At 37.8% G+C, this 13,789-nt stretch overlaps 1 protein-coding gene across 5 annotated transcripts in view; it reads left to right on the forward strand.

Annotated features, from left to right (window-relative positions):
- The window catches only part of atp11b (ATPase phospholipid transporting 11B), a 49,450-nt gene extending 35,747 nt beyond the window's left edge, over nt 1–13,703 (forward strand). For 2 of the 5 annotated variants that reach the window (XM_058400630.1, XM_058400632.1), the window contains 2 exons: nt 2,043–2,174; nt 8,379–8,482. In XM_058400630.1, the coding sequence (XP_058256613.1) occupies nt 2,043–2,127 (85 nt within the window). In that variant the 3' untranslated portion in view covers nt 2,128–2,174; nt 8,379–8,482. Of the gene's footprint in view, nt 1–2,042; nt 3,287–8,378; nt 8,483–12,000 lie in introns of those variants that run through there. The other 3 variants (XM_058400628.1, XM_058400629.1, XM_058400631.1) reach the window with 3 other exon arrangements.
- The last annotated feature ends 86 nt before the right edge of the window (nt 13,704–13,789 follow it).

The following is a 13,789-nucleotide window of genomic DNA, read 5'->3' on the forward strand; positions in this document are numbered from 1 at the left end:
TGCTCTAACACACTTTCCCTTCTATATTTTCCTTTAGTTGAGCCCTTCCTGACATCTTGGAAGGTTTAGGAAGCGAGTTATGACTTAGATAAATATAAAAGTGCAAAGGAAATCACAACATTTAGTTATCATAGTTCATAAGATTTACAATATTTATGTTTATTGCTTGAATTTATAAGTGAGTTCTTGTATTTGTAAGTGAGTTCAGAGGTTTAAATCTAAATGTTAATCCCTCAAGAACACGCTGGACCTTATCCGTGATTTGTGCAATTAAAAAACTGTGCAATAAATATGCAGAATATATATAATAGAATAGTAAATAAAAAAAATAATCTGTGCTGAGAGGGTCAGTGGAATTTATTTAGATGTTGTTAAGTTTAAAAAGGTTTGAGAACCAGCATAACTTTTATTCTGCCACCTAGTTTGAGTTTTAAACAGATTAAGTCTGTAAAGGGGATTGCTTCAAAGACTAGTGCATCCCAGCACAATCTTCAACACACACACACAGACACTCGCACACACACACACACACACACACTGTACTGCAGGTATCTACTCTTGTGATGTCATTTGAAAGAGTATTTCAGCTATGAGAAAAAGGTTACAAGGGTTTGTTAAATCAGTATTGGAAATCAGACAAGCAAAAAGGGAAGTGATTACAGTCAGACAGTTTACCCTGCATGTCTGCCCGAGTCAGCCTGCATGTCCCTATGTGCACATCTCCATCCTTTTTTTAATTTAAATGAAAGAAAGTTTTTTTTTACAGAAAAAGTTCTAATATAAATCAGAACTGACCCAATAACTAGAGGTGGCACAATATCACTTTTATCTTTTTGATACCAATAATGAAACATTGAGTACCAACCAATACTGTTGCCTAGCCAATTCTTTTGTTGTTAAAAATTGCCAAAAGAACTGTTGTTGACTTTAGGGCACGTAGCTGACATTCACCTACATTTCAATGTTGTTCAACGAGCAATTGCTCTGATATTTCAGCCTTTACTGGACAAGATCAGGTTTTTTCTCCAGTGTATCACCCGAGAGATGCCATCTCTAGTGGTAACACAGTATGTGTTGTTTCAGACGGTCTGATTTTAGCCTAAACATCTACTACAGCTACTACAACAACTACTACAGCATTTCATCTGAATTAAATTTGTCGGGATTTTATGCAAGTTATTTAGTGCATGTTCCACCGCTAACCTGCTTAAACTGCGAGGTCATCTGTGCATGTGCACAGTGCTCATTGGCTTTCATTTTTATTTTAATACAGCCTGATAAGAACGCTATCTTTTTTAAACCTTTTTTTTTAACCAGCATGCATGCATCAGAAAGAGCGACGCTCAAAACTTTTAACTAACACATGAAATTGCCACAGCCTCAAACTCGTAAACTGCATGTGCCAAAAAAGCAACATGGAATGATCCATTTGTTTTAATTTATTGCTATGAGCAGAGAACATGATCTCCAGTCCATCTGACATGAGATTATCATTAGTCTGATTTTTTTTTTTCTCTCTAGTAAATAAATTTACTTCAAAAGTAAGTCACTCTGGTATGTAAATTCTCCCTAATTTCTACTCAAAGGCATTTTTATCTTTCACAATTTTTATATTGCTTTTGAAAAACATCTGCAATTTATTCACTGCCTCTAGGGGGCACAACAGCTGCAGCACCATGTTAACGTCTGAAAGTGCAGCTGTTCTCACCAATTAGAGCAAATTTCGTACGTCAGATCCTGTAACTTCTGGAGTAGCTTGTCAGAATGAACCACAATAAATTATTACATTTAAATTATTTGGCAACGTATTAATGGTGATAATCATAAGCCAAAAAAGTAGCGTATATTCCAGAAAATACGTTAACTACAGAATCTCATTACAGCATGGTCTCTGCAGTGGACCAGTGGCCATTTTCTTGCTCACTCTCTCATTTTATTTATTTATTTTTATTTTTTTGTTGTTTTTTTTATATACGTTTTTCCCCTCCGTTCTCCTGTTTTCCTCGGATTGGGAGCCTTAACCAGCTGTTTTGTCCTTCCAGATGGAAGAGGATAAAGTTTCAGTCGGCTCAGAATATGACTCTGCTGAAAGCAGGGACAGAGGGGAGGACAATAGGCAACTGCTAGCTGCTTCTCCTTCCTCTACCCATCACGCAGTTCCCCCCTTTCCCTAGGTAGTACTGCCCAGTCTAGACCTGTGTGTGTGCGCGTGTGTGCGCGTGTGTGCGCGTGTGTGTGTGTGTGTGTGAGAAAGAGAGATCACTTCGGTCATGGGGAAGGTTCATGTTTCGGTTTTGCTCCATTATGTGTGTACTCTGTATTGTGCCATCCATCTGTCAGAGCTTGTGTGTTCTGATTCTCACACTCGTGCCTTCAAGATGTGCATGCTTTTAAATCATTCAGTCATTACCTATATTTTTGCAGTATATTTTCAGAAAACAGTATTTTACGGTACATTTTTTGTTTGTAAAATCGAGATATTATCATAACAGGTACTATAATGGGAAAGCATGTAATGATTTTTTAATATACTTGTTCAGGTATTTTTTATATGATTATAAATGATTTATACGTGGATGTATGAAGTATTTTTTTTTTTGTTACTGTGTTTATCTTCATTACCAATAAATGTGTACTGTCAAGCAGTGTTTAGCTTCAGTAACCAAATTCATTGTTTACAATTACAATTGTGAACAACTGATTTGCTGTTTTGATATGAAATGTGTGCTCATTGATAATCAGCCCTCTCCAGCAAGCTCAAGCTGCACCACTTTATCACACCACAGTGCTGCTGAAGGTGTTGATTAATGTTCTATAACAGCAGCTTGGACTGAGCTTCCAGTTATTATTAATGTGCTCTTTCTAATATGGTATAATTTCTGGAGTCACAGCTCATTCACAGGGACTTATAAACCTTTTTGTTCATGTGAATCGTCTGCCATGCATTATAACCGTCAGAGGTAACGCTATAACTTTATGCTTTCAGACGTCTTCAGGACAGATTTACACTCAGCAGTTTCTTGGTAACATGGCTAGCTGCTTTTTGTTTTATTAACTTTAAAAAAAAAAAAAAAAAGAGAGAGAGGCTTGTGAGGAAACAACTGCTTATAGCTGCTATAACATGAGTCAGAGTTTGTTCCATGATGTTCCACATTGAATGCAACTATAAACAAACACATTTGAAATGTCACTGATGAATAAATGCAGTACAAATACTGGCAAATTGCTGTTGTGTAGAAGGAATAAAACACTCCAGGACATGTTGCTGTAGGAAAATAATCAACTGTGCTTTATCCCACAACGTTGTGATTTATAGCTTTACTTTACCAGCTCATAACAGAGAGTTTTATTCCTTAGAGCTTTAATGTGGGGAACTGAATCAAGAATACAATGCACAGCTCCTTCATCCACTATACAGGTGATGATATTGCAATATACTGTGTAAGCGAATATTAGGGGGTGTGTGTGTGTGTGTGTGTGTGTGTGTTTGTGTTGTCTCCGCTTCATATGCATATGCATTTGATTAATGGCTCTGCAAGTTTAATTTCAGCTCATTAAAGATGTCAGGTGTCTCAGTACAGATGCTCCATTTGCCATTTAGAGAATGCTATTTCAGTTTTAGATGATGCCAAAACAATTACAAGTAAATTCTTTTCATAGTTATGATAACACACACCAGCACAATAAACTAGACTCTGTAAACCACTATATACATAATTAAAAAGTATTACGTTTGATCTGTAATAGTCACAGTGCTTGTGTGCTTCCTCAGACTGTGACATGTTTTAATACACTGTCTCTCTAGCGACACACACTTTACAAAATATCATACAACCCCAAGTGAACAGACCTGGAATGTCCTGCATGTTGGGCGGTCATTTCTTAGGCAATTGTTTTTGCACGCTGCTTAGATTAAATTAGTTTCTTCCTATTTTGCTTGAATCAGTTCCCTAAATCAACCAATTCTTTGTCCTATCACTGCATATATAATAACAACAATGATAGGATCTGTGTTTTTTTGTTTGTTTGTTCGTTATGTTTTGTGTTTGCAGACTCTAAAAAAAAAAAAAAAAATGCAGAATCTTTATAGTATTAAAACCTGAGGACATGCCCGTTTTAGCAGCAGTAGTCGTAATATTTATAACAGTAATAAACTCTGAGCACCCTGGAATTCTTTCTGTCCCTGTTAGAAACGGTTGTAATTTGAACCTTAACCTTAATACTGATGTTTATTTATTTGTTTATTTATAGAACAGCACATAACACAGCCAGGTGGTGTTGGAGTTTAATGTTTTGGCCCAGTTCCTTCTAGTATTGAAGCATGACACACTAATCTCTCTGTTATTGCACACACACACTCGCCAGAGTCATTTCTCAAACTGTCAGAAGCAGTAAATTCCTCCACCCATCAGCAAGGTGAAGCCATGACGTGTAGGTTAAAGAGTAACAGAGCTCATCACCACACACTCTCTCTCCACGGATCTCTACATGCTTAAATTATTACTCGAACAAAAAATGTATTGATCTCTTTCTCTGTATTTCTAGTCTGTTAAGGGAGTTTTTTAATCGTGTATAGAATTTTAAAGGCACATGTGTACATCCATATTCTCACCGAATTTCCTGATGTGCTTTTATTAGGCTTTGGAGGACATTAATGATGACTTGAACTTTCCATATTAATCACTATGGCTGTGTTTCAATAGCAAACTGTTGTGCTAATCCAGATGATGTTCAGTATACGTATTACATCCTCATGTTTTTCAGTCTCAAGCAGTTCAGTATTTATCAAACAAATAAAGGAGAATGAAAAGTTTGGCATCAGAGACAGAGCAAGTTATGTCAGCTAGAACTGATTTATAGTCTTTCGCTCTTAGTGTTTGGATTAAAGATTTGATACACTGGTATCAAATGTAGGTCCAATACCTTGCTTATTTATTCAGGCTGCTCCAATACCAACATCCGCGAGACCATGTGACATAATCCTAGTGTACACTGTCACTCTAATGAACGGACGACACACATGACAGCTGTCTGGACTGTCTGTCTCAACACGTTTCATGTTTCAACATCAGTCAAGCAAAGCCTGCTTTGTGAAAATATCAACAGGATTAACTACAGCATTATTGAATCTTTAAGAGCGCATGAGGATGAGGACGACCGCCCTGAGAGAGCAGAACAGCAACAGCGATCATTCAGTAAAACTGAGCAAAAGAACTGTGAATTGCACACACTCAAAGGTATTCATGAGCATGCAGAGAAACTGGTAAACATGAGAGAGAGTGTATTTTACTTCTGCGAGCACTCAGACATGCCCATGTCCTTTCACCAGCATCTACACTTTACTCATTGCATTTCACAGCACGATTTTTAATCACTGCATTCGCTTATGCAGCTCTGTTCGCTCAGGTCAGCCATCCTCATTGTTTTGTAATAAATCATAATCATCGTCTTCATTATTACCACAACTTGAAATAACTTGAAATACAGGGGTTGGTCAATGAACCTGAAACACCTGGTTGTAGACCACAATAATTTATTAGTATGGTGTTTGGGGCCAATAAAGCATCATTATCTTGGGAATGAAAGTCCTGCATAGTGGCCAGGTCACTACATGATGATGGAGTTAGAGGTTTCCTTACTCATTCCTCCAAAACACCACAATGTGACTCAGTAATATTCAGATCTGGTGACTGTGCAGGTCAAGTGCTTTCATGTTCAACTTCACCTTCATGTTCATCAAACCATTCTGTCCACAGTCGTCCTGTGTGTACTGGAGCATTTTCTTCCTGATACACCGCCCCACCTTTGTTTACACCACTGGGTGACATGATTCACCAGAATGGTTCGGTAGTCCTTCACACCCATTTAGCACAAGTAGTGGGCATAGGAAATGCCATGATATTACAGCCACTGCAACCATTACTGATCCACCCACATTTCTTCAGTCTGGGCATGCAATAGTCCAGCTGCTGCTTTGCGGCTTCTCCGCACCATAACTCTCACAGAAAAGATTCAAAGAAACAATACGTGTCACATTGTCCACAGCCTAGATTTCCGCTGCTGGCACCAAAGTAACCAACATTAGGCACTGGCACGAGTAACCAAAGGTTTGGATATAGCAGCATGGCCAGGAATATTGACCTTGTGTAGCTCCCAACAAAGAGTTTTGGTGGAAACAGAAGAGTCAGTATGCGCAATTTAATTCTGCAGTGAGTTGGGAAGCGATGTCTATTTTATACAATCCAGGTTAGTACCTGGACATCTCTTTCAGACAGCTTCCATTGTGTCAACAGTTACTCCTGTGGGTGTGGTTTGTTCTCCTTGGTGATGTGCCAGCATTATCCTGGATACTGTGGCTCTCAATACGTCATAAAGCATTGCTGTCCAGTTCACAGATCATCTGGTTGCATCAAGAATTAATCATCTATTGAACTCTGATATGTCTTCCATTTGTATTGTATGGATTGCAATATTTTACGTAAAACTGTGCTGATTCCACCCTTACATTCAGTTTTTACTTATGGGAGTTAAAATTTGTGAAAATTGGCCACCAAGCCAGGGATATATAGATGTGAAACCTACAGCACTATATTGGTCATTGTTCCAGTTTCCCTTTAATGTACAAATGCATTTTTATTAGAATCTTTTTGCCGTTGTTTATTTGTTCTTTGATCATATATTAAATGAAAGGATGTTCTATACATATATACATGTAGTGTCTGTTGAAAACAGGAAATCTTTACAGTTTTTAAACAAATCTTTTCCACGCAGAATCAGCAGATAGTCTCGTATTTGGCTTCCTTAATGGATTGCAGTAGCTGACTTGGCATTCTCAGCTGGAGAGCAGCTAAACTTTTTTATTTATTTATTTTTTTTTTTTTTTTGCAAAGCTGAGATGTAACATGTCTCTGAGGGATTTGTGGAAATGGAAAATGTGTTAGACGTTTGCTTAGTCATCAGGATGAGAAGGTTGAAGATTCGGCCAAGGAAGAGATTATACACAGATCGAATGATCGACTTGTCTTTCAGATTGCGCAGTGCAGTTTAGTGTGATCTGAGGAATCTTTGTGAATCTTAAGAGGATTATCAGAACAGTGCTGAAGGGAGGGATGTTGAATACATGATTTCAGTTCATCAGGCAAAGGTTTGGGATTTTTTTCCGATAAATGAATTACAGTACAGTGCATTTCGATTCAGTTCAGAAGCTTTTGATCAGTATGTGACCAATATGTAATATTTCTTCCAAACCTCCTTTTTTCTTATAGCAGCATTGACTTGTTCCTGGGGGAAATCTGTTCAGAATCTATTCCACTTTGTACACGTTAGTTCAAATATATTATCATCTTATTTCTATAATCATTGACGGTCATTGAGTTCATTTCAATCCTTTTAAATTTAAATAGCGTCCATCTTACCCCAAATCAGCCAAGACATGTTATGGATCTGAATATAGCTAACAAGTAATGAAAGCTTACAGCTAGCACCGTCACATCATCTAATTTCTTTCTCTTCTTTCTCTAATGGAAATATTAGGCCATGCCCTGTCCCTGAAAGAAAGAGATGACGTTATCTGTGTAAGGTTATTATTTTATTTATCATTTATTTGTGTTTTGTTTTTTAAATAACAATATGACAGTGTATCCAAAAAACACAGCTTTGTTGGAGACACTGTCTCTGTGTCACAGATTGACGAGGCGCTGCTGTGGGATAGAAATTGGCGGTTATATAATATTCCACTACATGTTAGCAACTTTGTAGCTCCAAGACTGATTGTACTACACGTGATTCACCAAGGACACGTGTACACGTGAACACTGCTGCTGTTCTGTGATTGAACTTGTCATGCAGGTGGAGGACGTCCTCATTCATGGACCAGAGCTTCATCCATCAATCTTATAGATTGACTATCACATCCATCCTGTGTGTGTGTTTGTGTGTGTGTGTGTGTGTGTGTGCAGCAAATCACAGAACATAAACATAAAGCTACATAAATCACTGAGTTTGAAATTTTGTGAGATTATTATTACTATTATTGTTGTTGTTGTACTATTATTTTGAGATATTAACATTATTCCTTTTTTCTTGTCCTCTCACCTGATCCATTCTGTCTTCTCATTATCTTTCTTTCTTTCTATATCTTTTGTCTTTTTCTATCTATCTATCTATCTATCTATCTATCTATCTATCTATCTATCTATCTATCTATCTATCTATTTCTGTTTCACTTTCTCTCTCCTCCATATCTCTCCTTGTACTTTTGCCACTCTCATAATCATCTCTCCTCTGTCTTTCTCCTCATAACTTCTTCTCTTTTTACTCTCTTCCATTTCTCCATTTATCTCTCCTTATATGTCCAATGTCTCTCTCTCTCTCTGCAGAATATCGAGGGGTACGAAGGCGTTGCCTGTATGGACTCAGTGTGTTGTTTCCCAGGTGGCCGTGGTGTCTGTGGCTTTCTGGAGCGACTGAAGCGAGCCAACAGGTGCCAGTTCACTCTGTCTAACACTCCTGAGGAACTTTAGAGCAGAACCATGAACATTCTGCACTGCTGTAGAGAGGGGGGGTTTGGGGGGGGGGGGTTCTGGGGTGTGTGTGATGAGCGAGCTGAGTTGGTGAAGCCAGCTGAGCTTACACACCTTTACATGTAGCTTCTCCGGCCATGAATGAGGCTACAGATGCACTGTCAAGAAATGCTGTCAAGTCTGTCCTTTTCTCTCTGCCTTTTCTTTAACAGTGGCATTGTTTCTTTGTGACACTTTTCTGTCCTTTTTTTTTTTTTTCTTCTCCAAATCCCTTAACTCTGACTCTGTTGCTTAGAGACATTAAGTCATTCACCATTAGACCATTTAATTAATTTATTATTCTCACTGAATGGTAGACAGTGTTTTACCATTTGGGACCGTTGCCTGCTAGTCGTGTTTGTGTGTTTTGTGGCAGTTTTTGGACAGTGTGCAGTTGTAATGCAGTCTGCTTCCCAACTTTTGTGTCCTCGTCTGTCTTTGATCAGCACTTTGGGAAGTGTCTGCATGCAGAAAAGCTGTGAGACGAGCACTCGACTCTCTTAAAGCAACAGTGTGCTGAAAAAAATGTCGCTTTTTCACCGATCTGCTCCATAAATGCTAAAACACTGCCACAGGGCCAAAAACTTCAACGCCCAACAACTACAATAAAATAACGGGACCACACGGCAGGATAGTGAGGAAATCATTTCTACAGGGAATGAGGAAATATGCTCTAAACAACCAATAATAAAATGATTAAAATATCGCGCTGCTAATGCGACAGGAGTTGGAGCTTATCTTAAGGAAGCAGATTTAACAAGAAAAATGCATGCCTCTGATTGGTTTATCCCGTTTCTCAAGATACAGAAAGTGTTTGTTAGACGCTGACGTTTTGTGAACAGCTTTAAAGCGCGGTTACTGTGCAAAACTCTGTTGTTTAACATAGGCTTGTACGATATATTTTATATATATATATATATATATATATATATATATATATAATATTCTCTACAGGATATTACACTGCCATGATGTGCAGTGATGTTTACTCCAAATATACTATGATATTACCAGACCTGCTAATTTGTACGCATGCTGCACAGGAGCTCTGCGATTTAAAGTCAGAGTAAGCTAGAACTGAGTTATCGCTCAAATATACAGCAGATCAAGAGTGTAAATGTGGAGATTTGTAAAAGGCTTACGTGTGATTTAAAACGTGACTGTAAAATCGCTTTCTTTCTTTACTTACTGCACGTTATTACAGAATCAACTAAAAAATGACCATTCACTTGATATTAAGCAGTCAGTTCAGAACGATTGAATAGTTAATCTTCATTTATTATTTTTTTACACGATAAATTGCAAGTGAAGGGAAATCAATATTGTGCAAGCCTCTGCATAGAATGAGCCTGTGCTGTATTAATCACTCGTGAATAAACATTGGAACCGTCGTCGAGTATTTTAAGGGTTTACATCAAACCCAATATCCTCAAACACTCCCACTCCCCCACTATGCCTCGGGGACCACGCCATAAACGAGACGAGACACCAGAACTGTAGATCTGTTCACTATGAAAGGATTCTGATCTTATTTTTTTTTCTATATTTTACTTTAAACTCAAAGCCTTACAGAAGATGACAGAATCCACTGGAGCTGCCGGTGGCGTTCATGTGTGCTTCGTGATGGGTTAGAGCGTGGGCGAGAAAGTGTGTGTATGTGTGTGAACGCTGAATGTAACCTTAGAGTACATGCTTTTTGCCTGCTTTGCTGCTCTTTTCCTGTTTTTGTTCATTTTGCCACTGTTAATATCAAATCTTCCAAATAGGCATACACTAGATGTGCTGATAATCAGGTGTTCCTATGTGTCAGGAATAAAAATGCTTGATGTTTGATGAGTGGAATAAACATATCTTATAGCCTTTACTACACAAGCCCTGAATGCAGTTGCCCTTAGAAATATAACCAAAGTCTGCTAAAATATAATATTAACCATTCTAATGTTTTGCCTGTAGCATGTGTCTAATAAATGTGTAATGCTTTGAGGTTCAGCATCAGGTCACACACACACACCCCCTGGTGGTGTGTCGTGTTATTTTAGAGGTTTCTTCAATCTGTGATGATTGTTTACACTTTATTACTTTATTATAATAGCGTGTATATATAAGCGTTTGGTTTAAAAAAAAAAAACTACTGCATATATAAAAACTATATCATTTATTAATAAGAAGAAATTGCTGGTATGTTGCTGTGGTATGAGAGGACTGGGTTTAATGTGCTGTTATAGAAAATCTGTTCATCAGTGCTCTGGATATCATAGCAACTCTTATAACTGATTATCAGCACATGTCTAGTTTTACTGAAAGATTTCAAATGGCTGTCTCTGTTTTATAGTAACCCTTTAATACAAAGCTTTCCTGCCTGTCCATGTCCTGTCCTTTCAGCCACTTCATCTTTATTCATCTCTCAGTCATCTGTGTCTACACTTCACTGGAGGGAAAGTCTAGGGCACAAACACTGTCACAAAAGGCAAAGAATGAAGTGATTAAATTTGTGATGTGATAAGCATCAAGTCCAGTACAGTACGGTTTCCACAAACCCATTCATGCTTTAAAATCAACAGCATGACATTAAATGTTCAGGACAGTACAGCGTCACTTTGAGGATTTAATAGATATACTCAAACTCCAATGCACATTTTGAGTGTAATTCTACAGGAAGTGGACACTTTGTTTTTCAGTATTGTCAAGTTATTTTTCTGTTTGTTTGTTGTTTTCTTATCTATTGACCAGTCGTAATGCAGCTCAGGGTGCAAGCAGGAGGAAATAACAAACATGGAGGACAGAGTTGTGTTAAAAAGTAAATTGTGGTAGGGGGCAGATATCTGGTTGAAAGTAATGGAGACTTACTTGCTGCTATTCCAGTGGTGCTGTAAGTAAAAGCAGACACACTTGGTGATTAAAAATATATTGAATAAAGGAAAAATTGTTTAATAATTCTCATTATAAAATGAAAATATAATAAATATAGAAACAGGCCCATTTATACAGTTTCTAGCTTAAAATATTTCAATAAATGCTTACAAAAGTAAAGCAAATTATCTGCCAATAGAATAAAAAAAAAAGATATTAATTTATGAGAGTCCCCTGAGCTAAGGATACCAGTGGAATGCAGATCAGCCTTAAGCTTCCCGCTAACAGACATACACTTTTAATTGAGGTAGCTGCATGAAAGATTTTTTAATTTTAAATCTCTTTTAGCTCCTAATGAATAATGATCCTTAATGAACAAAATCATGAGTGCTTTACGAAGAAAGTGATCTGTAATCAGCCAAATGAAGCTAGTATTAATCCCATACTGTTTACTCAGGATCAGCGTCAGATTTGATGCATCTCTGTTGAAGAATATAACCATTTATCATTTCCTCCCATGATGTCATCACAGCGCCACTCACATCTCCACCCTATTTTTTTCTTTTTTCTTTTTTATTGCTGCTTCCAGATCATGGAGCGACTCGGATCCGTTCTCCTCCAATGACCGCAGTGTTTTGACCCTGTCTCCTGTGGAAGTTTCTCACTGCTAGCGTATAAAGAAGTCATCGTTGTCATCCTAAACACGATTGTATGCACCTCAATCAGAACGGTCCGTCCTTCCCGAGGAAACGTGTCCGAAGCCATACTAGCCTCCCTGTGTTACTCCTGTCCTGTCATGTAGCATTAGCTCACTCCAGAGAACGCCTCCTGAAGGAAGCAGACTCATCAGCTTCAGTTTCATCCATCCTTCACCTTATTTATGCACGTGTGCTTTTAGCTCTTCCATCATCCTCAGTTTCATTTCTATGCCCTCATCTGCGCTTAATATTATTTTTCCACTATTTGTGTGCGTTGTGTGTTTCTCGCTGAGCGAGCCTGTAGACTGTATGTGCTCCTCAGCTTTCAGAGGCCTTTGGGTTACTATGGCAACCGTTAAAGTCACTTTAGAAACATCATTTATTTCATCAGGAATAGGAACAGTTCGACCAAAGATAAAATAAAAAAAAAATCCTCTTTACTCCAAATGTAATCGATCAGCAGTCTAGTGCACAAAGTTTACTGCATTTTTTTTGTACTGGAGCTATAGGGCTAGTGTGTGTAATGCAGATCTACAACTTTGTGTGTCAAGTTATTTTATTAGACACCTCAATACACAGACACAGATATCAGTCTAATAATACTCTGACACCAATCTGATACTCTGTGTCTTGGGTCTTATGTGTGCTGATGCGCTAATAAACAAAAGAAAGGGGAAAAAAATAAAATGTGAACTGTTTGAATCTAAATCTAAATCAACTCCATATTTTCCTCTTTAGACTATGCCTCTTTCTAAATCTAGCAGCAAAGTGTGCTGAGGAAGAAAACAACTCAAGATTTTATTCTCATGCTGATGAGAAGCATCTCAGAAACCTCATGCTAAACCTGTAGCTATTGTCAGTTTAATTTTAGCTCCAGCACAAAACTAGACAAGCTAATATGCCTTGGCTGATTACACTTGGGTGTTGTGTGAGGTTTTGGCCGATTTTGTTCCTTTAAATTGGGATTTTCTCTGTGATCGCGCCAACTGGAAACGTGTAGTCCTGGTAAATATTTTTCTAAGTGTGTAATATGATAAATCCTGTTTAATATATTATTAGAGAGAAATGTGTGAGGGGTCCCGACTCGGACATGAGACTGGATGTACAACTGTAGTTTGGTTTTTGTTTTATTTTTTTCTTATTTGGAATGAATGAAGAGATTATAGACATATCAGACAAGCACTTGTAATTATTTTTCTGTCAGTTACTTCTGTTAGTTTATGTTGTTAAAAGTTTTATGTCAGGGAACACACAGGTCATAAACAGCCCTCTCGATTCATCTCAAACTATCCACACTCAGCTGCCCAGTTATTAGTGACTACAGTGTTCTAGCTAATAAACTGATAGCTCAGTGTATTTGTGTGTTTTTCCTCAGAGATAGTAGCAATAAAAAGAAATCTCTGGATCGAGGATCGTCCACTCCAGCTGTGAGGCCAGGGCGTCATTTCCTGGTGCATTTCCATCGTTTTCCATTTGAAGAAAAACAATGTCAATGAAGTGTGTTACTGTAATCGTCCTCTCCTCACAGTCAAAGTGTTCAGTTGCTGTTTATGGAAGTTCTATTTACAACAAAAATAAAACTGTTTTTAAAGAATATTGTACTCTGTGCATGGGGTTTATGCATCACGAGTTTTTCTCAGTTTTTGTGGATCAGTGTGTTTGATTCATCAACCATTACAA

The sequence above is a fragment of the Hemibagrus wyckioides genome, linkage group LG10 (genome assembly GCF_019097595.1).
Source record: "Hemibagrus wyckioides isolate EC202008001 linkage group LG10, SWU_Hwy_1.0, whole genome shotgun sequence".
Classification (NCBI taxonomy): domain Eukaryota; kingdom Metazoa; phylum Chordata; class Actinopteri; order Siluriformes; family Bagridae; genus Hemibagrus; species Hemibagrus wyckioides.